The sequence below is a fragment of the Argopecten irradians genome, chromosome 4, assembly GCF_041381155.1.
Source record: "Argopecten irradians isolate NY chromosome 4, Ai_NY, whole genome shotgun sequence".
NCBI classification, from domain to species: Eukaryota; Metazoa; Mollusca; class Bivalvia; order Pectinida; family Pectinidae; genus Argopecten; species Argopecten irradians.
Genome location: NC_091137.1, coordinates 19,509,661 through 19,537,351, shown reverse-complemented (window position 1 = coordinate 19,537,351; position 27,691 = coordinate 19,509,661). Strand labels below are relative to the sequence as shown.

General features: G+C 34.3%; 2 protein-coding genes across 6 annotated transcripts; both read right to left on the bottom strand.

Annotated features, from left to right (window-relative positions):
* Nucleotides 1–34: 34 nt before the first annotated feature.
* Nucleotides 35–9,919, bottom strand: LOC138320862 (failed axon connections homolog). 2 transcript variants are annotated; one of them, XM_069264136.1, is made up of 7 exons: nt 9,782–9,919; nt 8,785–8,928; nt 6,549–6,672; nt 6,031–6,227; nt 3,947–4,143; nt 3,110–3,226; nt 35–541 (listed from the first exon to the last, which is right to left on the bottom strand). In XM_069264136.1, exons 2-7 carry the CDS (start codon nt 8,832–8,834, stop codon nt 438–440), a joined length of 789 nt encoding a protein of 262 aa, XP_069120237.1. In that variant the 5' UTR covers nt 8,835–8,928; nt 9,782–9,919; the 3' UTR covers nt 35–437. The 2 variants fall into 2 exon arrangements, with proteins under 2 accessions (XP_069120237.1, XP_069120238.1); XM_069264137.1 differs by lacking the exon at nt 9,782–9,919 and adding an exon at nt 7,465–7,665 and having other exon boundaries at nt 8,785–8,915.
* Nucleotides 9,484–21,829, bottom strand: LOC138320860 (uncharacterized). 4 transcript variants are annotated; one of them, XM_069264131.1, is made up of 15 exons: nt 21,759–21,822; nt 19,736–19,791; nt 19,088–19,188; nt 18,498–18,724; nt 17,796–17,904; nt 17,439–17,534; nt 16,709–16,926; nt 15,916–16,108; nt 15,487–15,542; nt 14,887–15,097; nt 14,266–14,622; nt 13,131–13,238; nt 12,537–12,760; nt 11,554–11,746; nt 9,484–11,033 (listed from the first exon to the last, which is right to left on the bottom strand). In XM_069264131.1, exons 3-15 carry the CDS (start codon nt 19,179–19,181, stop codon nt 10,891–10,893), a joined length of 2,229 nt encoding a protein of 742 aa, XP_069120232.1. In that variant the 5' UTR covers nt 19,182–19,188; nt 19,736–19,791; nt 21,759–21,822; the 3' UTR covers nt 9,484–10,890. The 4 variants fall into 4 exon arrangements, with proteins under 4 accessions (XP_069120232.1, XP_069120233.1, XP_069120231.1 ...); XM_069264132.1 differs by lacking the exon at nt 21,759–21,822 and adding an exon at nt 21,098–21,483; XM_069264130.1 differs by lacking the exon at nt 19,736–19,791 and having other exon boundaries at nt 21,759–21,829.
* Between the last annotated feature and the right edge of the window lie 5,862 nt (nt 21,830–27,691).

Sequence of the window (27,691 nt, the reverse complement as noted above, 5' to 3'; positions counted from 1 at the left end):
CATGGTTTAAAATTATGCAGAATCATGTTGAGTGGAATGTCACATACTACTTATAAGTATTTAAAAGCCTATTGTCCACCAACAGATCCGTCATATGTTGGCCAATCCTTTACTAGATTTTGTTCCTAAACCGGTAGCTCCATATCGATACTGCCAAGCGATTGTGTGCGGTCTTCCAGATGTTACCGTCTAAAATACTTTAACGGCAACGATAAGATACCCAACAAACAAAAATGAAATCAAGAGTAACGATATTGCTACATATCATGTACTGGCATATGGTATTTGTAAAATGTTTTGTTTATTTATCGAAAATTAGAATTGATTTAATTTTCGATAGTTTTAGTAATGCCCGGATCAAAATATTGAGCGGAACAAAACCACAATACAGTTAAGTTCCTGTTAACACTTTCACGCAATGTCACAGTTCAGTGACGCTACTTGGTTGCCTGTCTAGTACCTCCACCTGTATTACACTCTTCCCAATCAGGCCATAACTCAGTCTTAATGCGGTCAAGGTAGGCACACACAACTGGAAACTCTACGTAAAGAGACAGAATCAATGGTGAGGTGACAAAAGAATCAATTCGCTATAAACGTAGTTCGTTATACAACACTATTTTTCCAGAATAATGCCTAACTTTAATTGTTAGTGATAAAAATGTTGAATTATTGGGAAATCATATCAGATCAAATAGAAGCAAACCAAAAAAGACATAAAAAGGACATTTTATATTAAAATTCTTTTTTTTTCAATTTCTTATTATATTGATCATTGAATTTGTAGAACATGAATATAGTGTATGAGACAAATTAATCTTCTGGTAAAATCATTGCCTTTAATTATTACAGTATCTGTATGTTAAAACAGTTAAATTATTGGATTGGGGTAGATAGCAAGCAAGTCTCTAGTTTCCTTCGGACTAATCCATTTTTCCCGGGCTTCACCTCTTGAAAAGACAAGTCTCGGGAGATGAGAACTTGCTAATCCCTCAATATCATACTTTAAATGTACACTAATACATACTCAGCTTAAAATGCTACTTGCAGCAATCAGTATCCAGTGTTACTTTAATCATTTCTAAAGAAATAACTTGCCATATTTATACATCTATCTTAAACATCGGCAAATAAGTTTGCAATAGCTTGCACATGTAACTATGCACGTTGCAATATTTCTATTGTAAGTTTTAAGTGTACCTAAAACAAATGCTGATCAGTATTATTACATACACCAACGGCCTAAGATACCATGGTTTAAAGTTGTATGGTCTAGAACTTTCGCTCTTTTTGTCATAGTGAAAACTGTATAAGTGATATACATATTTTTCTCCGTCTGCCTGAGGTTTAAACTTTCTAATTTTACCACTTTTTATAAAAAAAGGCAGCACTGGAAGTATCTTTAATTATAAAAGTAAAAAATCTTTTTAACATGTACACGTGAAAAATAGGCTCGAAAGATGCCGAATCATTCCGAACTCTTCCGAACATCGTCGCGACAATCTCGAAGTAAAACGAGAGTTGAGAAACCAAGAGAAAATATCAACAATTTTTCATAAACAAAATATGTGATCGACCTCATCAGACTCTATCTACAAAGAAAATAATGCTCGCACATTACAATATTTGATACACACAACATTTTACGGTAATGTGTAAATTGGATGTTTCAAATACTCAATCTGTGGACATATACTAGCATGATTTGCTCATATATGCCAGAAGGAAAACGTAAACAAACACATGTGTGCTTACGCTTGTTACCTGGCTCACCACGTGCAGGTCGTGTCGAACGTCAGTCACGTGATACGATTAGGACTCCGACAAAACCCGAAGTCACTGAACATGGCGGTGATTGAAGGCGCTTTATTCAAAACCAGGAATATATGATTCCTAGATTTCGGCTCTCTTATAGGCCGACATATGCTTTTGGGGAGCTAAATCATCAAGATACATGTCAATGTTTAAATATAATCAAATGTTTAAGTTACATATCGTTACAGTGAAATTAGCAGCAATACAACTTTAAAAGTAAGTCATCTCGGGAGATGAGAACTTGCTAATCCCTCAATATCATACTTTAAATGTATACTAATACATACTCAGCTTAAAATGCTACTTGCAGCAATCAGTATCCAGTGTTACTTTAATCATTTCTAAAGAAATAACTTGCCATATTTATACATCTATCTTAAACATCGGCAAATAAGTTTGCAATAGCTTGCACATGTAACTATGCACGTTGCAATATTTCTATTGTAAGTTTTAAGTGTACCTAAAACAAATGCTGATCAGTATTATTACATACACCAACGGCCTAAGATACCATGGTTTAAAGTTGTATGGTCTAGAACTTTCGCTCTTTTTGTCATAGTGAAAACTGTATAAGTGATATACATATTTTTCTCCGTCTGCCTGAGGTTTAAACTTTCTAATTTTACCACTTTTTATAAAAAAAGGCAGCACTGGAAGTATCTTTAATTATAAAAGTAAAAAATCTTTTTAACATGTACACGTGAAAAATAGGCTCGAAAGATGCCGAATCATTCCGAACTCTTCCGAACATCGTCGCGACAATCTCGAAGTAAAACGAGAGTTGAGAAACCAAGAGAAAATATCAACAATTTTTCATACACAAAATATGTGGTCGACCTCATCAGACTCTATCTACAAAGAAAATAATGCTCGCACATTACAATATTTGATACACACAACATTTTACGGTAATGTGTAAATTGGATGTTTCAAATACTCAATCTGTGGACATATACTAGCATGATTTGCTCATATATGCCAGAAGGAAAACGTAAACAAACACATGTGTGCTTACGCTTGTTACCTGGCTCACCACGTGCAGGTCGTGTCGAACGTCAGTCACGTGATACGATTAGGACTCCGACAAAACCCGAAGTCACTGAACATGGCGGTGATTGAAGGCGCTTTATTCAAAACCAGGAATATATGATTCCTAGATTTCGGCTCTCTTATAGGCCGACATATGCTTTTGGGGAGCTAAATCATCAAGATACATGTCAATGTTTAAATATCAAATGTTTAAGTTACATATCGTTACAGTGAAATTAGCAGCAATACAACTTTAAGTCATTACCATCGATAACTCCACCGGCCATTCCTCCAAAGGGTTCATATTTCATTGCGGCCAACTGGCCAAACACAGCAGTGTCATATTGAGATATCTTGTCACCAAACAGCAACTTCTTTGAGCCTGTGCATAGACAATAGTTGAGGTATTTAGAACGAATACCAGTACAATATATATCAGAACATAAATACGTGCAGCACTATGACAAGTATCATGTTCCCATTAAATGCACTTTAGAATTGTTATCGAAAGTAAAAACAAAGACATTTTAATATTTACTAATATTAGACACTTCATCGTTCATTTACACTACTCCGCCTGACAAGGTCAGGGTATAGCTTGAAGTGCTTCAATTAAAGGGGACAAAAAGTATGATGTCGTTCTCGTAGTAACGATCAGAAGTAAATATACCCACTTTTAAAGTACATCCATTTATAAAAATAATAAGCGGTGCGCGTTTTATCAAACAATTACCCAGTTCACCGTTTTTTAAATTTCTAATGTGTCCACGACAAACACTGGTCTATCTTATCACTGTATGACTAGACAATCCCGTTTTATTATTATTATTTGTTTGAGCAAGGTTTTGGAGCAAAATTAGAAACAAAATTATATGTTCCGTAATTTTCATACATTTTGAGAATTACAAGATAGATTGCTATCAAATTGTGGTTTTTTTGTTTTGAATATAACTAACGTAAACATTTATTTAGTACCCGTGATCTCTGAGTATAAGATATACTTTTTAAAAGAAGCAAACGGTTGCATGTGTTTTAACAACAAAAGGTATCAAGCTAAACGACCATTTAACCTCTGATCTTTCAACAAAACACATTTACATACCGAGATAGCCGGAAATAGCTTTAACGTCCTTACGAAGGATCTGTTCGACTTCTGCTTTGCTGTGAAGCCCAATTCCTTGTTTTTTGGCGAAGCCTACGAACTTCCTCCGCGGAAGCCATCTCATTATACTCGGGATCTTAAAGGCGATGCAAACGCCATTCGTTTTGTCATATAACCACCGATCTAGAACCAGAACCCTAAACAGAAAAATAGTATAAAGGCTTATTGTTTTTATAGAGATGCCCACACGTATTTTTCGTAATGTAAACAAGCAGCAGTATATGTATGTGTTTAATAGCTCAAATTGATTTTTTAAATCATCCTACCAATATGTGTTTAAATCGGCCTATAACTTTAAGTTTTAATAAAACTACCAATATGTGTTTAAATTAGCCTACCAGTATGTGTTTAAATCAGCCTCATATGTTTTAACTAAGTATGTGTTTTAAATCGGCCTACCAGTATGTGTTTTTAATCGGCCTACCAGTATGTTTTTTTTATATCAGCCTACCAGTATGTGTTTTAAAATCGGCCTACCAGTATGTGTTTAAATCAGCTTACCAATATGTGTTTTAAATTAGCTTACCAGTATGTGTTTAAATTAGCTACCAGTATGTGTTTTAAATCAGCCTACCAGTATGTGTTTTTTAATCAGCCTACCAGTATGTGTTTTAAATCAGCCTACCAGTATTTTTAAATAGCCTACCAGTTTTTTAAATCAGCCTACCAGTATGTATTTTAAATCAGCCTACCAGTATGTGTTTTAAATCAGCCTACCAGTATGTGTTTAAATCAGCCTACCAGTATGTGTTTAAATCAGCCTACCAGTATGTGTTTATATCAGCCTACCAGTATGTATTTAATATCAGCCTACCATAGTTATTTTAAATTAGCCTACCAGTATGTATTTTAAATCAGCCTACCAGTATGTATTTTAAATCAGCCTACCAGTATGTATTTTAAATCAGCCTACCAGTTTGTGTTTAAATCAGCCTACCAGTATGTGTTTTATAATCAGCCTACCATACCCTACCAGTATGTGTTTAAATCAGCCTATGTGTTTAAATCAGCCTACCAGTATGTGTTTTAAATCAGCCTACCAGTATGTATTTAATCAGCCTACCAATGTTTTAAATCAGCCTACCAGTATGTATTTTAAATCAGCCTACCAGTATGTATTTTAAATTAGCCTACCAGTATGTGTTTTAAATCAGCCTACCAGTATGTATTTAATATCAGTCTACCAGTAGGTATTTTAAATCAGCCTACCAGTTTGTGTTTAAATCAGCTTACCAGTATGTGTTTTATATCAGCCTACCAATATGTGTTTAAATCAGCCTACCAATAGTTATTTTAAATTAGCCTACCAGTATGTATTTTAAATCAGCCTACCAGTATGTATTTTAAATCAGCCTACCAGTATGTTTTAAATCAGCCTACCAGTTTGTGTTTAAATCAGCTTACCAGTATGTGTTTTATATCAGCCTACCAATATTGTGTTTAAATCAGCCTACCAGTATTTGTTTAAATCAGCCTACCAGTGTATTTAAATCAGCTACCAGTAGTTAAATCAGCCTACCAGTATGTGTTTTAAATCAGCCTACCAGTATGTATTTTTAAATCAGCCTACCACTATGTATTTTAAATCAGCCTACCAGTATGTATTTTAAATCAGCCTACCAGTATGTGTTTAAATCAGCCTACCAGTATGTGTTTTATATCAGCCTACCAGTATGTATTTAAATCAGCCTACCAGTATGTATTTTAAATCAGCCTACCAGTATGTATTTTAAATCAGCCTACCAGTATGTGTTTTATATCAGCCTACCAGTATGTATTTTAAAATCAGCCTACCACTATGTGTTTAAATCAGCCTACCAGTATCCTACCAGTATGTATTTTAAATCAGCCTACCAGTATGTATTTTAAATCAGCCTACCAGTTTGTGTTTAAATCAGCCTACCAGTAGGTATTTTAAATCAGCCTACCAATATGTGTTTAAATCAGCCTACCAGTATGTGTTTAAATCAGCCTACAAGTATGTGTTTAAATCGGCCTACCACTATGTGGGCAAATCAGCCTACCAGTATGTGTTTTCCTCTACCATTTTCTGAAGTGCTCGCCCCACTCCTTTCTGTTCCTCGCTGAGATGACTGTTTAGGTCAATATTCCTCTCCTTGTTTAGGAACTCTATACAAAATTCTGAGTCAGCAACAGGCTTCCCCTTGTAGGAGATCCAAGGAAACTTGCCTTTTGAACTTTTCTTACCGCTGTGGTCATTCTAAAACAATTTTGTTACGAATTGGAAAACAAATGTCTTTGTAGCATAAACAAAAAGCACATTCCTTATAATACTTACATTCTGTCAGTTTTCATTTTTGTTTTCCTAACTTGAAGACATTGTCGTCGTTTAATTAGGTATGGTTATTCAGGGTAGTGATCATATCTTATCTATTTCTAGCAAAAGAAAACAAAACATAATCGTTTGTACAAATGCTGATCTTTTTAGCTATAATTATTTTTTATTTCTATATATTTCATTTATACTATGAACAATGAATACAAAATAGGAGTTTCGTACGCTATCTGTTTAGGTTCTCACCTTATATGGAATGTTAGCTGCTCTGAGGTAGGTCTCGAGTTTGATTGCAAATGGCGTCAGACTAGGCGAGTTAGGCGCCCGGCCTATCTGGTACAGGGTGACCAAAGCCTCTTCGTTGCCTTCACTAGTAACAACATACAAAAGAAAATTAGAACATTCATGATTGGAATTAAGTTTAGTATGATCTTGATTTCACTGTTCTATCTGTGCGGGAAGCACATGTATGGTCACCAACTTGTCCTTGGCAGGGGATAGAATAATCCCATAGTGTGCTATTGAATAGTACAGAAACTTCCAAGTAGAGTAAGAGTTACTTGTCATCAAGAGATATGGTTTTAATAAAGATTATCTCGTGTCTATTTATTGATGTACTTACTTCTTAAATTAAAATTTCCCTGTGTTTCATTTCGACCAGGACAAGAATATTTGAAGAGCGTACCAACTTAGTTCTGTGTAATATTTCATGTCAATACACTCTAGCTTGTGCATTATCTTTCCTATATGAAAACCTAATAATCGCGTTTTATTTCAGACAAAGCAAAATAACACAATAGTCTGATCTGTCCCCAGTGTATTATTTTACCGACAGCATCCACTATGGAAATCCAACCAACTACCTCAAATGAGAATGAAACGGTCACAATCAAACGTATATTAAGGTGTATTGAACAAATCAGATATCACATTAAAAAGAGAAACCAATATACCTAAAATATAAATATTTTGTTTGCCACGTGTATACCTAAAATATAAATATTTTGTTTGCCACGTGCAAATCACGTGCAGCATTGGTACATTAATAATTGCGTTAATAAATACATGCATTTTTTAAAATATCCATAACAGAATTGTATGACTACATAATACACTAAGCATTATCCAGATAAAGCAATTCTATCATCAAGACAATGCTTACCCTACTTGTAAACGTCCGACCATCGTGGATGATTTACATAGCTCGTGAAAAATGTTGTGAATTTTATACAACGATCGATGTTCGTGTTTTGTTCTGCTATCTGGCAATACTAGCTCCCTCTGATGTATGTGGGGTGAAAATCTGTGCTGCGTCCGACATAGTTAACTATACCTTTAACGGGCTTTTTACGTAAGGCAGAGCCTTTAATAGGACGATGATTAAATCTGTAATTATATTCTTTAGTGTTTAACTTTATAATCTCTTTCTGTACCGGGTACATTTTTAAAGAACAGCAATGTCACCGGGTCGGATCTTATTATTTTTTTTTAAATACGTGCGGAAGAGATGTTATATCTATCCGTGTATATGATATTTCGATAATTTGTAATGCACACTTTTTTCCCATGGATTTTAATCATATCAAAATTTGCTCGAATGACGTTTTTATGTTATTATATTGCATGACGTTTTCCAGGTCATAAAACACGGTCGAAGTAAATATAAGGTCCATGCAAATTATAATAATTATTTGGTTATAATCGTGATGTTACTATGTGAGTCGTATACAAACTGGATAATTCATTCCTTAGAATAGCATGTATTTTCACCCGTACTACAGTCAGTAAATCTACTACACAAAATATGTATATGTTAGTAGATGAAGCAAAAACATGCAAAATCGTTGAAGAGCGTTTACCCTTCTGAGGGTTCTTCAGGCAATATTCAATTTGAAAAAAACACGTTTCAGTACTTCTGAAAACAATATCACAACAAGTCTTTAGGTTTTAATACATGAAACCGTTTGAAGATTCTGAAAACAAAGGAATCGTGACTTCGTTAATGGATATTGTGAGTACACAGAGACACAAATACGTGTCATAAAACAGAGTATTTAATTCAGCGTGGAGTATTTAATTCAGCGTGGACTAACAATCAGTGGAATTCTATATAGAATTGTAAGGCATTGGAATGCATTGTGAATTCTTTAGGTTCTTTATATAATATTTTATGGATAGTTTGTTCAAATAAATGATGTTGTAAAATGTGAAACATTAGTATTTTAGGAGAAGGTGAAATTATTGTATTTGCCTTCCTGTAGAGGTGACTATAGCCGAATGTGTTGTGTCACCTTACCGCGGTATACTTCAGACCCAGTAAGTCACCTCTATTGATCCTACAACAAGGAATACACTAGGGTAATCGTTTGACAGAAATTAACACGTATTATACCCCTCATTGATAAAGATCCGCGATATCCATTGAGGTCGTATTAGGTAGGTCATATTTCCAATAAGAATCAGATGGTATATTTGAACTTACAAAGGCTTGTGAGAAGCAGACGACAAGTGTAGTATCGTATTCCAAACCATTTGACAGGATAAGAAATCTCACCCCGATGATCACACGAACACTCAGTCGGATCCTCCCTGGGAGCATGTGTCATGCAGACACTTCACTCAGGATCTGTGTCGAAAATTAACAAAGAAAAATCTGTGTCGAAAATTAACAAAGAAAAATATATAATACTGGTATTTGGGATAAGATTTAGGAAAAAATTCAAATCATGGCCACAGTCAATATGTGTTACGATGTTCAATAAAATCAACACCTGTTAGTCATGTCTCAATCATTTTCTTATATTCTAAACGATGTATAATATTTTCATATCTTCTAACATTTTAATCTGATCTTTAAGAATCTTATGATGTAGCGAAGAGATATATAATAATAGTATAAAACATCTGCAGACAACGAATGCTTTGTTTGTATTCTACTACTCTCCTACAAATCTACGACGTCGCAAGGTCATATCTAAATCTAGTGTTTTCAAGGCACTTTCCGGGATTTTTCGTTTTCCTCAACTTTTAAACTTCAAGTTGTATCTTTACACCGACGACTTTTCTCCATTCCTAAAACTATGTACTTATTTTAAGAACTAATTACTGAGTCAATTTTGCAATGACATTTATTTAAATTTTCAAGGATGCAATACACTGTGATAAAAACAACAACAAAAAGTTGAATGGATTTTGTGTTTTATTTATAAACGTCCTAGTAACATGAATAGATAAAGATAGTGATTAGGGTGAGTTTCTACTTTAGAAACACACGGGTTTAAAAAACAAGCTCATAATCATATACATTAACAGAAGTAAAGAAAAATGTATCGTTACTGGAAGATCACTTAAATAAGGCTTTCAATATTTCAATTATGCTTATCACAGAAATACTTTGAAATAATAAATATCAATATCAAATATGGCAAATAGCAAATAAAGATATTAAAATCTTAAAAGGCGGAAAAAGAATAGATTACCTGTTATGAACTGTCACAACAATATAAAATTGTTGAAAACCTCGATAATAACCATGAAGGCTTTTCACATCCACATAAGACATCGCGATCCTGTTATTTAATGTGGAGGCTGTTGTGGTCCAGTGTTAGATATGTCTGACATTCTTTAATCAAGACTTCCAATCCGAGGATTTTTTTCTCTAACGAAGCATAACAAGAACTGAACATAGATCAATGTTTTGCTGAGTATTAAAACTTGACAACATAACGAAAGTGATGACAAACTTGCGACGGTGTATACCAGCAGGGCCAGGATAAAAACATGGAAACATGTCATGATATACATGTATATCTGCAAAAATAGTGCATTGTCATGGTTTCAGCAAACACAAAATATTGTAAAAAATATCAACTTTTAAGATTTCAAAACACAGAAATGCAACTATGAGGATAATGAATTAAATATACGGTGAGCATTATGATCTTCTTTAATCATGATCAATAAAGAAACGACATTGAGTGTTATTGATGACACCCTGATGACATAATGCAGCACAATGGATATTAATAACAAAATATCTGACAAAACGAATATCACTAACAAAGTGTGTACCTAATAAATAGACGCTAAAGTATCAAAACAATACAAAAGTATGTAACACAGCACCAAATCAATATTTAGAAATAGTAACACAACGGACATCAGTGACAAAGTCGTAACACAACGGACATCAGTGACAAAACTATGTAACACAATGGACATCAGTGACAAAACTGTGTAACACAATGGGCATCAGTGACAAAACTGTATAACACAATGGGCATCAGTGACAAAACTATGTAACACAATGGACATCAGTGACAAAACTATGTGTAACACAATGGACATCAGTGACAAAACTGTATAACACAATGGGCATCAGTGACAAAACTATGTAACACAATGGACATCAGTGACAAAACTATGTTTGACAAAGTTTTAGGCACATAGTTTTAGCAAACAATATTTCTTATTAATTAAGATGAAAAAATAGGAATGCATATTGAAAAATACTTTAAAGGTGCATTTTGATTTAGTCAGAAAAAATGTCGGAATATCTTATAAGGCATCTTTGAGTGTAATAAGTGCTTCATTGAAATCGTGGTTGCTTTACGGAAGTCACGTCACTCTGGACTGCTGTCCCTAGAGGACGTTTTTTATATGAATTCTCCAGTCTCAATTCACTTTGTATTTTAGGCAGTAGCTGTCGTTGGAGGTCGCCATTATCTGTGTCTAAACGGAAAAGAGTAATCATAACATTGCTTGATCAAATTATAAAAAGATAGATAGTAAAATTAGCAAATTTACAACATCCATACTGTGGATACAGATGCGTACTCGAAAATTTGAATAGAATGCCTAGTCACTGATGGAATAACGGTGATACAATGTATCATTTATTAAGAATGAATAAATGACACGGAGTTCTATTCAGGACTCTTAAAACTCCCTTGGATGATTAAAGACGTTAGTCGTCTAAAATAAATAATTGTGGACAAATAGAAATATCTAATGCCATTAAGAATATTGGAAAAATCCAGATCGCCCTAGGACATTTTTTGTTCATAATGATTTCATCTGTTTAAATGTCAGCTGTTGAAAATGGCGAGGTAGTCCATGCACCACAATGGTTTTGATCATTCAAATAGTATATGACATGAAATTTCGTTTAGATGTCGAAATTTATTGGCAATAATGACAGTTGCTATTCTCATTTTGAAAACCAAACCTGAAGCCCGAAAATCTTACATACCATCATAGAAGACAAGTTCACATTTAGTGTGAAGTCCTTCTCCAACTGGAGACCACAGGATATCCTGGAGAGTGTCACATAACCTCTGTTGTTCCCTTTTCATTGACTCTGGGTTGATACCGGCTATTCTACACTCATTCATCAGATGAAGGGTCCGTAATGGGGCAGGGTATTGTCCTATGAAATTGTGCACCTGTTATCAAATAAAAACACAATAAAATGGCGTTTCGGTATATAGTGATACGTAACCTTGTGTTCAGGATAATTTATAAGCTATAGTTTCTATAGTAACAACAATGTTTGACATTCTTCAAGTTGTCAAATAACACATTCCTTGAGATCGGCATGTATCAGAAAATAATATGACTGAAGGCAAGGTCTTAAAGGGCGCAGCCAGATGTTTCAGTAACAATTAATCATGCACTGTTGAAAAGTTCAATTAATGGAAATAACGGAGCCGAATTTGCTGTTTAGTTTTTATTCATATATTCACACTCTGTTCTTGAGAATGTTCTGTTTAGTTTTTATTCATATATTCACACTCTATTCTTGTCCCAAAACCTACATGGAAAAGGAAATCCACATGAGAGAAGGAAGAAATTTTTATTTCCGTAACAGATATTCCGTTTTTGGTAAACTGATTATATTGGAAGGTGGTCTGTCTGAACGCTTGCAAATAAAGAGCAATATCACTGAGCTTCTGCCGGATGAAGATTACGTACTTCGGATTATAAAAGCGTTTGAACCGCTTGATTACATAATGAGCTGACTTCAAAGCATCGCATTCACGCTGATGGGATTTTTTACAGTGGGTAAAAAAAGGGCGGCCGCAAACTGAAGCTGTCAGTGTGTAGGAATAAATTTTGAAGATTGAATTTTTCCTATATTTTCGTGTATGTGTTACCTTAGAAGTGCTTCGAACTTGGTGCCCGAAGGGGCTGCGCCCTTATTACTTAACCCTTCGGATTAAGGTACAAACCAACCTTTGATTCATCAGCAACATCGGCGAGACAGTACATATCCAGACCTTTTGGGATATTGGCGCCACCGCACTGGTCGTCTTTCGCTTCCGTTGACTTGACATGGCTGACATGCGTATTTGTAATTTTTCCTGGGCAGTCACATGTCTGCGGTATCAACAGATACAGTTTGGCAGGACATGATACATTGTTCGCCCTCAGGAATGTTTGAAAGGGTTCTCCGATCACTGGTAACAAATACATTCACAAAATTACCTTTGTAACCTATTTTGGGTGTATGTCTAGTGAATTTACAAAAAAAAAAAAAAAATCTTTTTTCATTCATAACAAATGTGAGATATTTTAGACCAACTTATTTTCGCTGATATTTTACTTTGAGTTTTAATGCCCAGCTTCTTTTTTTGGGATATTTAATTTCGCGATTTAAAGTAGTATGGGTCCATTTTACATTTTCAACTTTTCGTAAATGTTCGTGAGTTTTGCTTGTCCGCAAAACACATGGAATTTATTAGTACGCAAAAATAAATTGTTTACAGTAATCTTCGTTATGTTTTTCGTCTAGGAATGTCCTTAAACGGACTTTTTTCAATAACCTACGCCGTAGAACAGTCGTTAGGTAATTAACGACGTAGCCCCAGGCGAAGCCATAACCAATGTTTCCAGCTGGAATATGTCCCGCCTCCAATGTCAGAGGGATGCCGCCACCTGATAACAAAACATCAGCGTTATGGTAATATAATTCAATTTTGCTTGTTACGAGCATTTTCATTGGCTTAAAAATTTACTTTATCAGCCCATAAAGGAAAAAACGGCGTCGCCGTTTGTGATGTTGCTTCTGATTGGCTGAGATGACGGTGTAATGATTTCATAGACAAAAGAGTCCCAAAATGAATTTTGAGTATTGAGAAGATTATCTTTGTACATTAAATTATAAGGATTAATTTGAATAGAATTTTTATGTCATGGAGATATAACACAAAAATATGAGTGTACTCTCATCATAAAGCGCTTCGCGGTTTATTTAGAGTACACTCAGATTTTTGTGTTATATCTCCATGATATAAACAATCTATTCAAGTTAATCCTTAATTGAAGCAGATTATTTTCGACATTAGCCAAATATTTCATGTGTATGACTTTTCCTATTTTTTCACTTTTGTTGTTACACATTTGCGTTGTTTACTTGATGATTTATTCTTGCGTTTGGTCGATATCAGTGACGCATTGAGTTGTTTTTGAAGCATGTTAATGAATTCATTTGAGGGCTTTAAACATAGTATGTATCGCGTTTATAACAAAATATAATAATTAAGGACTCATTCAAGTTTTCAGTTTAAAATCTATTGAATTAGTTAATCTGTTCACATCGAAATAAATAATTGTGCTGGAGTTATCCCCCTTTAACCGTGTGTTGATACAGATTGTTCAGTGTTCTGAATCATGATATAAATCATTAACAAAAATGGTTTCATCGAGTGCAATATAAGTAGAAGAAAATTTTATTCATTGATAATTTAATTTAGATATTTCATTGTTTTTGACTACGTTTAATGTATATATTGACACTTTCGTATAATGTCCTACTAAGTGAGTATAATGACTATCTATGTTGGCAATATATTAATGGTACATCTGCAAGAGAGTAATATTAGCCTCTGTGTATCGGCGGTGCTAATACTATAGTACAGCTTCGCTTTTACCGTAGACAAATTAGAATCACAGGATTACCTGCCTTTTAAAGCTTGATAAACTCGCTGTTCGTAGCCTGCTGTGCGAGTCTCTATGTATGTTACCCATTTAAACAAATAGGGTATAATGCCATCATCATGCATGCTTCCGCTAATCATAGAACATTCCCCGTTGTCATTGGTTACCTCATCTGAATTGCTGTTACCGTGGCCATCATCATTTACGTTGTTGCAGTTTTTCGCAGAATTTTGGATAACCGGGATGATTCTAACCTGTCTGTTGTTGACACAATTCGCTAGAATGCTCAATGTCTGCATCTTGAAAGGTGAGCTTTTAGACGATCTATCTTGATTGATTATCAGGATCAGCCACCGCACCACCTTTAATGTCTCGTCTATCGCTATAAACAGAAACGTATATATCTAAATCAGGTAATTGTTATACATGACATGCATAAGTCATTAATTAAGTATAAAGATCACCAAGGAACAAAGACGAAATGGTCTTTATAGCCAGATTGTCTTTCTACACAGGCCAAAATTGTGTTGAATTCGACCATTTCGGACCCCGACAAAACAATCTTATTAAGCAGGTGGTCTTTATATAAAGTGACGGCTAAGGCAGGTTTAAATATATACAGGACTATAAAAAAAAATCATCATACCGCCTAATTCTTTTGCTCCAGCCGTATTTGAGTAAAGGTGGACATCTCTGCTCTCAAGGTAATTTTCTATCTGTAAATATATGGCGTTAGATTCTGTATCCCCGCTGTCGTGGACGATACTGGCATCGTACTGCTTCTCTTGAAAGTTGTCTGCTTCTAGAGATCTTAAAACTTTTCCCATTTCGTCGGCAGTAGTGTCGAAAGATGAAAACTGAAACAAGATGGAAAGTTGATAAACTAACACGGTAGGTTTGTTACTATATCAAATTACAAATGATGCATCTCACACTCAAACACACGGCTTTCATAATTCAAACGGGAAAAAAATGTTTATCGTAAATTATTTGGTAGCGGTACGTTTATCATGAAGTTATATAAGAGCGTGATACTATCATGATAAGATAAAAACATTTTAATTCATTTTTTAATAATTTTGAATTTTGGATAAGTTTTTCAATGTATTTTATACAGTTTGTGTCATGGTCATTGTTTTAATTACAATACTTTATGGTTGGGCCATGAAAGGCAATCTGGAACAATAATATTTATAGATGTACCAACTTTGATTCACAAGTAAACGTCAGAATGAACAAATCAAACCTCGATGTCCCTCTTTACTGCCTTCAATAACACATCGGTCGCATCTTCAACAGAGTCTGAAAAGATTAATATCTTGTTATAAACAAACATCTTAAAATAATCTCGGTTGTTTTAATGTTTGATTTTATCTATATGTTTCTTTTTGCCCAATTACATGTAGATGAACATGTATGATTTGCGGTCTATAACATAATGATCTTGAAATGGAAAGCCCGATATTTCTGTTAAGTAACGCGGTTTGCTAAAGGTTATGAGATATGAAGCCATCGGCTATACATAAATCAGGCTTAAAATTATTGAACTATTTGGATACCGTTCAAGTAAATGCGTGCTTAGGGTGATAAAAATAAGTGTTTCAAAAATCAAATTAAGTTTTTTTTGACCGTAACTTCACATTATAATTTTGTTGTGTAGTGTTAGTGTAGTTACCATCGCACCACAGTAGCCTCGCCTGCTGACGACACCCCGTAACGTTGGAATGTTGGAGTATGGCATGGAGAGTGTAATATAGCCTCGCCACCTGTAGGCGCTTATGAGCCTCATCCATGTCTATACTTGTAGACGCCGCCATCTTCTGAATGGCGCTTAATACGTTTGGATACTGTACAACGCAGTAGTATTTCTATAACGATAGAAAATAAAACAATACAAATAAATAAACGGTATTCAATCAAATTTTAGATATTGATGATAAATTGGCGAATATTCACTGATACTTACATTATATAAGAGCTAATAGAGTTTTTCAATTTTTAATTATATTAGACTACCGTTTTCGGTCAAAAACATATTGCCGTACCTCAGGTGTAACCCCACATGCTATCTTAAAGAAGCTCCACCGCCGACAAATGGTATTTTTTCACTATCAGAAACAGGAGCAGGCGATTTAGAATTTGTTCATCAGTTACAAAAGTTACTTACTTTACACCAGTATCACCATTGAAAAGGTCGACCTTCTTATTATACTTCAAGTTAAAAATATGCATCCCGAAAAACATCCGTGGCACTATATCCTATACGGAATGAAGTACTGATTAAACATGCACCAAAGGCCAAATAAATTATTTCATATTATTTTTTTGTGTTTTTAAGCATATATATACACGATGAAACACCAATTATTTTTCAAATGATGAAAATCATGTATGCTCTGTCGGCGGTGGAACATCTTTAAGTGTTAATTAAGATAATATTAAGAATAAATATATTTGATATTTCATACCTCCCCGTTATCTTCAATACAGTATACATTTAATTCAAATTTTCGCCTGATATTGCCGGCCATCTTTACTTCGAACGGTTCAAGCGCCCCAACTTTCCTTATTTTATCTCCTTTGATAACTGAAGGTATGACGCAGTTTTTTGGAACAATTTCATAGACTGCTATAGGCATTCGACTATCCTTATACCAGCAACATTTTCTTATTTTCTCAGCGAGATCTATAAATAGAAAAACCAAATGACTGATTGAAGGAATTTATATGCACTATAAATTTTCATATTTAGAAAAAAAGGTTTAGAGAAGATAGGATGCAATAAGTATACAATAAAATTTGATCCCCTCTCTCTTTCGTTATTATTTTTCAGTTTCAAAAAATGTTTAGTTTACATCTTTATCTATTTATGTTTTGTTTTTTCTTTGCGTGACCGAATATTTGTATTTTTAATAAATCAAAAGAAAAAACTATTTAAAGTCAAAAGCATCATAATCTTGCCAACCTTATATTTTCCCTTGTGGTATGTTAACACTTATTTGTTTAGTTTCTGTAGTCTGAAATCTGTAATCCTTCAAACAAATTCGAACAAATAAAATTCTTTATAATAATTGAGCGATAACTTAAGAAGTCAAAGATTATATCAAAAGACTGTAACAGTCAGAGTTACTTCCCTTTGTTTCACTTCACCTGTACATTCTGGTAGATTAGATTGAACATATACATCGGTATACATACATGGATGTATCACATGGTGATATCCAAAATAATGGGACCAAGCCTGGGCATGCGCAACATTTCCCACCGGTAGCATATTGTCGATTCTCTTTGAATCTGAAAGTACAAATCAAATCCATAAATCACTTTAAATTTATTTTATCAAACTCGTGGCAATTAGGACATTAGGTATTTTATATATTTATAACTTATATTTTGACCAGCAGGAATGAATAATGCTCGGCATTTATATTTTATCTTTTGTTGCACTTTTTGTGGAAATGGAGAATATTTTTACTTCAGTATTACTTAAAATAAAAGTGTCGAGATTAAAGTTGTTGTAAAATCCAGATATGACAGTATTATAATTTATGTTACCTTGGATAGTTTTCAACACCAGGTCTATCTGCTCTCGCTGCCACATTCCTGATTCATCTAAGCACAGTACGTATTTATCGATCACGTGGAACAGTGCAAATTTAGGAAGCTGAAAGGAATCATTTAAGGAGAATGTCATTTCTATTTTAATTTCATCGAATGATCGGTAAAATGTTTTCATATTTAAATGTGTATACAAAGTATGTTATATAGCAGTGTTCTCTTGGCTCCACAACTATTAATTGATTTGTTCATTGATTTGATATTGCTAATGCTCTACGTTTGGTATAGTGTGTTTTGTTTCCGTTTTAAGATAAGCATTGATGATGTTCTCAGTATACACTGTCTTATGCAAAGATATACGTTGAAGTCTATCATTTGTCACAAAAATAACTGTAATTTACTAAATCATTGCCATTATTCACTTTCTAAAGTAAAGACATTGATGGATATTCGTGTTTCGTTAACGATCATAATAATTGACTATCTTAGATATAAGACATTAAACAAAGAATATAGGAAAATAAGGATTATTGATTCCATGAGCAGTGTCTTTTATTATGATATAATTCAAATCCAAATGTTTAAAAAAGATGTTATCTCAATGTAATTTTGTTTTAATTTGTAATATTTTGTGACAATGCTACCAACATTCTTCATTGTTAGCTACACCTGTTTATGATATAAGTGAGTACTATATACCTGTTCCTCACTCACGCCGTGTAGTAACATCACACAGTTGAGCAGGCCCCTCTGTTGAGATCTCTCCAAGGTGAGGATGGTCTCGAAGGCGAACCAGGAACTGTCCAAGGCGTCGGGGGTGACCAGAAACAGACATGCCCGACTGTTTGCCAGGGCGTATGTTATGGCGTCTAGTGGGTGAGTACCAGGTTGGATTGCATCATGTGCAACAAAACAGTCCAGATTCGCTGAAAAAAAATGTGGAGACAGAAGTAATTATACAGATTTTCCACTGTAAGGAGGACATTTTCAGTCTCGTAATTGTAAAAACACTCCCAGAGTAAAATATCATTACAATATGGAAATCTCATTATATGTTATACACATGCATATTCTAAGGACGTTTTAATGAATTCTTAGAACATATCTAATGATACCATTCTAAAGATTTCTACCTAATACTCATATATAAAGTCCATAACTAAACGGCCATGGTTAAATGGCAGCAAGCAATAATGTATTTTATAGACAATTTACGAGACATTGTATGAAATTATCATAGATAAAAACTATATTTATTTCTAAAGAAGTTACTTAGCTTTGACAACTACCGTGATTCTTGAATCCTGCTCGTATTGTTCGGACCAAGTCTATATCTTCACTGCTGTATGAAATGAAGACTTTATCATTTTCTGGCTCAAACATTTTAAAGCTGTAAATAGAAATATCGATTGCGTTATGGAAAGAGATGAGCAGCAAACGCAGACAAAAACAAATATTCACACCTCTAATGAATTTGTAATAAAAACAAGTTTTGTTTTAACATCATGGTATATGCCTTTGACTTACCAACACATACCATTTTAACTATAGAAAGCTTTAGTCACATTGGTACAAAAGTTGCTCTTACTATATACCAACTTTGTTTCGCATGCTATTTACATTCGCAAATCAATCTATTTTAATTTGCGGAAGTTGGTCTCTGCGAATTAAAATAAATTGCGATCTTATTGAAAGGTACTTGATTTGATACTAAAATCGCAAATTTAGTACGTTGGTTTACAGTATATGGTTTGACTAGTTACCACACCCTACTAGTAAGTTATTGATTTCCTCAGCAGAATTCTTATACTAGATTGTCTCATGTCTCAGAGGCTAAAAAATCAAGCCAGTGCCCAGTCTATATATGGTCAAACAAGGAGCATATCACAAACATCTAAAATCTGTAGTTAATTGCACGTTTCAATATCAAAACTTACCAATTTTTCTATCAACTCTTTACATTGCATCCCGTTCCTTTCCGATACTCAGACAACTACAAATACATTGCAACATCTTATATTTAACATACGGAAATTCCAGGAACTAAACAACATTAAATTTTCCAAAAATAGGACATCTGACATTCTTACACAATGTCAACGTGGCGTGATCTAACCGTGAATTTATTCGCGGATGAATGAACCTAATACTACATTTACGGGAACTCTAAATAAAAGTAAGCGTAAAACATTATTTAATAATTCAGGCGACTACCTGGGCATTGCACGTGACGTGCAATTGGTACGGTATTGTATATACTATGCCGTTTTATTATTCTTGTAAAACATATAGCTTATATACATTTAAGGATAATGTATGGGATGTGTGCTTTGAAGTCTTCGAGGGTTGTACTTTGTACTGCTGCTACTGGCATGAGGTTCCATTGGGTGATCGTGTGTGCGAATTAAAGAGTATTTGTATGTGTCTTTGGTATCAGCTTCAGTGTCTGTATGTATGTGGGCGTGTGTGTCTAGCTCTTCACTCTGTTCTGATGAGTATTGGGGTTTTGACTAGGACTTGTTTGTGTTTGGTTTGTAAAAAAGTGTTAGTCTGGACTGTATTCTGCATATATGTAGTGATGGTAGTTTGAGATCTTGTATCATGTCTGTGACTGACCTTGTGTTGTGGTACCTGGTTATAAATGTATCATGCTGTTCTGCGTTGTAATTTTACATTCTATGTGATTTGGTTTACGTGTTAGGGGTCGCATACAGAAGAGCAGTATTCCAGTTAAGGTCGTGTAAGTACTTTGTATGCATGCTTTTTTATATGTTGTGAGTTAATTTTGAATTGAGTTTGAGAACATCTAGTGATTTGTTTGCATTGCAAGTGTTATTTTTATGTGTTTGTCCAGCAGAGATTAAGTTGAAGTGTGATGCCTAAGTATTTGCTTGGCTAGGCGTATTTTGAATAGTGATTTAGTAATATTTAATCGTGGTTATTTTGTTTTGTTTTTGGTGCGATGCTATAAAGGTGCTGCGTTAATCTGGGTGCAATGACAGAGGCTAGGTCTGCGCCCAACGTGCTGCTTAGTGTATCTTTATCTTGCTGTAACGGAAGTACGTCGTCCCTGTTGTGCATGTAAATATAAATGGATATCCTAGATTGCTGATATATTAACTATGCAAAATGTCAACCAGAACATTGTACAAAAGACACGGATATGATACCTACCTTTAAACTATAACATAAACACAGCTCGACTGTACAAACCGAATGGATTGGGGAGTTATGAAAGACGATACACCACATATGAATAGGTACGTAGACGCGATATACGAGTAGAAAAGGTTACTTACCAGTATTCCAAAACGGTCTAAATCCCATTGAGCCAGTCTTTTATAAATAAAACGCATGCGCAATACGTTATTTTTAGCAGATGGAATTTCCATGAACTGAGCAGCATTTCCGAAAATAGAACATATCAGAATTGGCTAAACAATGCCAGATTCACTGTCAGGACCAGACAATAAGTGTTGCATTGCTTTTTGAGCCTAATGTTTGCATCAATCTTTGTACTTATCGATTTACATCGTCTCTGACCACACTCAGTACACACATATACAAATGAAGGTCAGGTTGATCTGGAGTTTACCCTGGATGAGTGAACTTAATCCCAAACACTCAACACAGAGACCTATAGATCACCAACTATATATTTTACATGCATAATATCAAACTAGACACAGTAACAGTCGTTATCTAACAATGCTATCAGTGCCTATGCTAAATAATAATAAAAATCACAACTTTGAGATAAGTGCTGTGGAGTATTTGTCTGCATGTGTTTTATCAATTTCTTATCAACTTGCAGATTTATGCGGTCTGTTTCATTACATATCTTGTCTTCGTGTCGTACTATGGACATGTATTTGTATAGCAGAGATAGAAAACTAAGCGCAGATTGAGACTGCGAAATAAACTTCTTTTGTAGAGTAAAAGAATTGCATAAATACTTACCAAATTGACCTTTTCCGTTTGCACAGCAAACCGTGTACAGCTACCGGCCTATCCATGTCTATTTTTAAATCATTGTAATGTGTATTTTTTAGTACACAGCGGACTTCCGGGAACTACCAGTTATAATTAGCATTTCCGAAAATAGGGCACCCGGTATTAGTGTATTTACATATCAGATTGCCCAGTTTTAAGTAATTAAAATGTTACATTTGTAATGTTTGCATACTTTATTCGTTATTAGATGCATGATGTGTTAAATCAAAATTTTGAAATAATTGTCGATTTTTGATAATTGTATATGTACATTGTATAAAGCATACAGTCTGTGAACTAGAGCGTTTAAAACTACTCGTACTTATAACCTCTCTCAGGAAAAACCTTGGGAAATAAATAACTTGCTACCACAGGCCACTGCGCACCTTATCCTCCAATGGCCAATGAGGACAGAGGAGTACAGAAAAGTGTGGTACATCTGTAGCAAAACAATAAGAGTGCATTGGCATCATAATCTTCTAATAACAATAGATTCCACGACGTCAACAAATAGAACAAGTTCATGGCATACATTAAACTGCTTTACACAGTAACTGTGATTTTTTATTTCCTTTTCTTTACAGAATATTACGTCTCACTTTCATAGCATCATCATCTTCCGATGGTGAAACATTTTCATGAGCTTTTGTTGCTTGAGCCGATTCCGATTTCCCTGTTTTCTGAGACTTCTCTATATGTCTGGTAGTGTACAACAGCATCACTTTTGTAGCCACTTCTTGTAATTTCCTGCTCACGAAAACTCCCATTTACAATTGATAATATGTCAGCCTTGGTGCCGAGTTTAGTTTCAGCAAACATCATTTGCTTATACATGTACATGTACTTTGAAAGTATATAAATGCCTATTGGCTGTAACGGTAGCTCTCCCTAACGACAACCATGGAGCTGGAATATAGTTGAGGTAGGTTTAACAAAACATCCATAACATTTCTTGGGTTAGTAGTGCCCTTATGTTGAACAATGTATTTCGGTTCAATGCGATTATGAGAATGGCTTCTCTGAAATAATTCAAACAGTGTATAGCAGAACTCCATGTATAAATTATACAGAAATTTAAATGAATCTTTAACTGCAGCAACATGTAGCCATATCCCGTAAAGGGTTGGCAGCTGTAATGCTAGGCTCCGATTTCTCGAAACAAACTCAAGTGAAGAACTGACTTAAGTCATATTTTTCACTTAAGTTACTTAAGGAGAAAACTTCAAATTTGACTGAAGTCTGCACATTTGTTTTGAAAAATCACAGCCTTGTACTATTGTTTAAAGCGTGGTTAAAGGATTCGGATAACCTTGCATACCAAACAAATGATAACGGTTTTGATGGTAGTTAAATGGTTAGTGTTAGTGCAGACTATACCGTGTATGACCACATTTACTACGGTATGTCAAGAAAACTAACTCTTACATTGATTGTAAACATTAACAACCGTCTAAACGGTAAGGGACATAACTCGTTAATGTACCCTAGATATCAATTTGTTAAACTGAACTGCCAACTGTGAACTATACCTTTAAAAGACTCTGTATGGTTTGAGCCCTTTTTTTATCTAATCCATCACTTTCAAAACTCTTTTTTAGTGATTAAATTGTTATATTTACATATTTTGTACATTCCTGATTCAACTGTAATGGTTGTTGTCTAATTGTGTAGCTGTAGTTACCACCTAAACTATGCATAAATTATGAAAATGTGCAAATTTGGACAATTTTGACTATTTTTTAATAAGTTTTTGTCCATGACACCTAGAGCGTATCCTTGAACAAACTCAATATAATGTAAAGTTTGTTCAAGAATATGCTTTACGTTAGCTTAGGCCAAAATTGTCATTCCACATTTTCATAATTTATACATATTTTGAATGGTTATCATGGCAATTGAATATGCAAAATGATAAAACTTTCATTACAATTAGATTAGTACTAAATGGATTAAATCCAACCATTCAAAAACTTCAGATCTAAAATTGAACGGATTTTGGGGCAAAAAGGGCCTAAACCACACATACAACGTGGTCCTTTCATTTCGAAAACATTGACTGATCAGAAACCTGGAGATGAACTAATTTGACTGTAATACACCAACTGAACGCAATAACTGTGATTTATTACAGCTTCTGTGATGATCTGAGTATGTTTTAATACATGCTCACTTACATACATCGAAATACATTTTGGTATATAATACACGGAATATGTTAATAGATTGAAATAAACATTGTAAATGTTTTTGCATTATAATGGATCTTGCCCAGATGCCTTATTTACAACTTGGAATATAGATGTATAACGTTATTTATCATTGGCCATTATCTGATAATAAGTAGGCTGTAGATACACGTCCTTCACATCATTGTATCCACATATGTCATATTCCAGAGCAAAGATCTTATTTTAATTCATTGAACATCTTTTCATATGTTCTTTCTTTTGCTTAGTATTTATGGTATATTTTCTCTATATATATTTAAAAGGTGTTTGGACTAGCTTGAGAAAATATCCAACAATTTGTTATTTACGATGGCCCCTTTGAGCATTTCAAATAACAACTACCTGATTGAATAAGTTGCACATTTATCAATTGACAAAGTGTACAAGACTACCAAGATGTACATTTATAAATTAACAATGCATGCATGACCATTTACGGTCGTCAGGGCAAGGTATCGACGTTAGTTAATATTGGGAGACTGTTGAATGAGGAATGTTAGATTCCAATCGTGACATTTGGTTCAGCTTTGATTGATATTGAAGCGATAATGTGACAAACAATTGAACGCAGGCTATCATCAGTTCGACATTCCATGTAAATGCAATCATTCATATAGTATGTGGTATTCAAATTGTATTTCCAAACACACAAATTAAACTTACATGTTGTCTTAAGAGCATGACTTCAGCAAGTATAATTGTCTCTATATCAAATTACTTAAGAGTAAATGGTCATGTAAATTTTGTCAATTTATAAATGTTACAGTAAAACTTATTCAATATCAATAAAGTACTTATAATTTGACAGGCTCAAATGTGTCATCGTAGTTACTGTAGTAGAATGGAAAGAGGTCACACAACGAGTAGTTGTTGGTTATTTGATTTTTTTTCAAATGATTGTGTTAATTTTTTATATATTTTTTTACTTACAAAATCTTGTCTTGTTACAATTAACTTACGAGTTATCAATTCCATGTCCACTAACATATCCTCGATACTCCAGGGGTTCCGATAATTTACGATCTCTACAACCCTGGACCATCTTATAGCAAAACTGAAAGCAACAGAACAGACCAGGTAAATTAGGCCTTTTAGGCCATGGGCTAGGAGGGTCCCACATGCACCGCCCCCTCCCCCCCAACCTCCGAACCAATCTTTTTCTGAACCCTTATGACCCACTGATCATAAATCAATATGTTAACATTGCATAAGATGGGATGAAATTCCGGTTATTACGTCGTTAAGATGGCCGCCATCTCAAATTTTACTAAAAATTGAGTCATAACATTGACATTTTTCAACCGAAGTAGACAAATGAGGTATTAAAATGACCACAGTAGAACAGCAAATACATATCAGGACCAAATAATCCAATATATTTAGTGGTTTCGACGCAGGAAATGAAAAAAATAGGTTTTTAAGCTCAAAAATGGTAATGTTTTAGCAAATTTTTCATATTTTGCTTTAAGCAGCACAAATGTTTCCAAGCAGTAAATTATGATTTCTAATCTATTATTTTACCTCATCTCGCCATCTCGAATTTCACTGAAAAGTGAAAATATAGTCATAACATCGACATTTTTCAATTTTTAGTGATATTCGAGATTGCGGCTATCTTGATGACGTCATAACCGGAAGTTCATCCCAACTTATGCAATGTTAACGCATTGATTTGTGATCAGTGGGCCATAAGGGTTCAGAAAAATGTTGGTTCGAAGGTTTGGCGGTGGGGGTTGCATGTGGGACCCTCCTAGCCCATGGCCTATTTGATGTACACCAAAAAACCGTAAACTGTTGTTGACTATGTGGCTTTGAAGTTGGGCGTCAGCTATCACTGTAGTCTTCAAAGGAAATGTTTGCAGGCCTGTGCTAGATTAAGATCTTTCTCCTCTGAACTGCCATCAGTCTTACAATGAGATAGTCCAAGGGTGTAGAGATCGTAGGTGATCGGAACCCCTGGGGTATCGAGGATGCCACTAACATCGATACTCAAGTATCTAACAGCAGGTTCGTGAAGATAAGTGATATAAAGATAAGTGTTGTGGTATCGCTGAATCGCTGTGGTCGGATCGCTGTAAGCTAGTTCTAGCTTGTGAAGATCCATCGTGGTCATTTAATTACTGGTTACAGTTTCAACTGTCACTTCACTTCCGGTTGCGCATAGCATTAAAAACACAAACTGTACAGCCTATTTACACAAGTACTGGGTATCTCCATAAGTAAAGAAAAACACCAATTTGTACTAAAAAAACACTTAATCGCAAAAGAGGATCTTATATGAGTGGTAATGCAATACTGTGCAAAATGTATTAAAAGAGTTCCAACGATCGGCATATCACATTAACGAGTTAAATATATATCATAATACGTAGCCACGAGTGTAACGCATAACTTGTATTTATGGCAATATAGATGAAATCATCAATTTCATGTCTAAATGCACGTTTTTGTCAACCGAGATAATTATCATATTTTGATCATGAACTCATTATTACCTGTTGTCTCACGATATTTTTCACGTTTGTCTTTCAATCTTTATGGACAAGTCGGTTATGTATTAACAAAAGTTTTGATAAAATATTTTTATCATGAATAAATCAACGATATATGAACACTTGCAGGTCGTCTTTTTTATCTAGTTGTTTTGTTGAACAGTATTATATTTATTACTCTAAGAAGAACTATGGACAAGCGTTTACACTTCACTCCCCGCCCAAATAATCATCAAACCACTGTAACCATGTTCGTTCAATTAAAATATTTATCCAGCACATTTATACCGAGGTAGCTAGACATGACGTATGGTGGTAGAAATAAATACAACATGTATACATTGTATTATTATTAGGTTTTATTAAGACAAATGATATGATACGTATCCAAAACTTATTTGAAGCTTATATGGTGCATTTTTAAACATTGTCTAACACATTCTATCGTGCGACAAATGCTTAACTAAATAATTAAATGACTACTATTATTTCGCATAAATCGTGAAAAGTTTAACATTTAATGGGAGCATACACTTCAGCAGGCAATTATAGGTTTTCGAGTCAGAGGGAAATAATACAATCAAGATAGAAATCGTTCGTCACTCTAATCAGATGAGATGTCAGGGTAGTATGGAAAACATGTCATATATCATTTCATACAGACAAGTACACCAATACTGAACTGTTGGTAATGTCTGTGTACAGTAAACTTCCTTGTTACTATAATTTAAATATTTAGACATACATGTACGTCATATCTTCAAGTCTTGTCTTGCTGCCTAATGCGATTATATGATTATGGATTATTGCTGTTAAATACATGACTCATTAACGTAGGCAATATTCAGTTTATATTGAGTTTTTACTGCGTTTTTATGATAACAATCTCAGTAGAATAAATAAAGTAGAGATCTCCCGTATTATTTGTTGCGGTAGGAAAATAAAATATTAAATATCAGTCGGAGTGACCCTGTCACTATCAAATATAGCTGTTGTAGTTATACACTGCAAATTATTCTTCAGTAGTTTATTGAATACCACAAAGCTGTGGAAACCCTTCTAATGGCCAGACAAGCATGTATGATACCTTATAAACATTAGTTACAAAACATGATTTACATTCTGTAAAATTATTTTTTGTCTGCCTTATGTCTGCTTAATTAGAGTTAAATCTGAAGAA

What these genes read in the sequence shown, in the direction of transcription:
- LOC138320862 (XM_069264136.1), bottom strand. Translation starts at nt 8,834, where the DNA reads ATGGTTTGGAATACGATACTACACTTGTCGTCTGCTTCTCACAAGCCT. An exon ending in TCTGCTTCTCACAAGCCTTT is followed by an intron (nt 6,673 to 8,784) that starts GTAAGTTCAAAT and finishes TGTTGTTACTAG; the next exon opens with TGAAGGCAACGAAGAGGCTT. An exon ending in AGCTATTTCCGGCTATCTCG is followed by an intron (nt 3,227 to 3,946) that starts GTATGTAAATGT and finishes GTCTATGCACAG; the next exon opens with GCTCAAAGAAGTTGCTGTTT.
- LOC138320860 (XM_069264130.1), bottom strand. Translation starts at nt 21,814, where the DNA reads ATGGATAGGCCGGTAGCTGTACACGGTTTGCTGTGCAAACGGAAAAGG. An exon ending in AGTTTATCAAGCTTTAAAAG is followed by an intron (nt 13,239 to 14,265) that starts GCAGGTAATCCT and finishes TTTTGTTATCAG; the next exon opens with GTGGCGGCATCCCTCTGACA. An exon ending in CCTAACGACTGTTCTACGGC is followed by an intron (nt 12,761 to 13,130) that starts GTAGGTTATTGA and finishes ATTTGTTACCAG; the next exon opens with TGATCGGAGAACCCTTTCAA.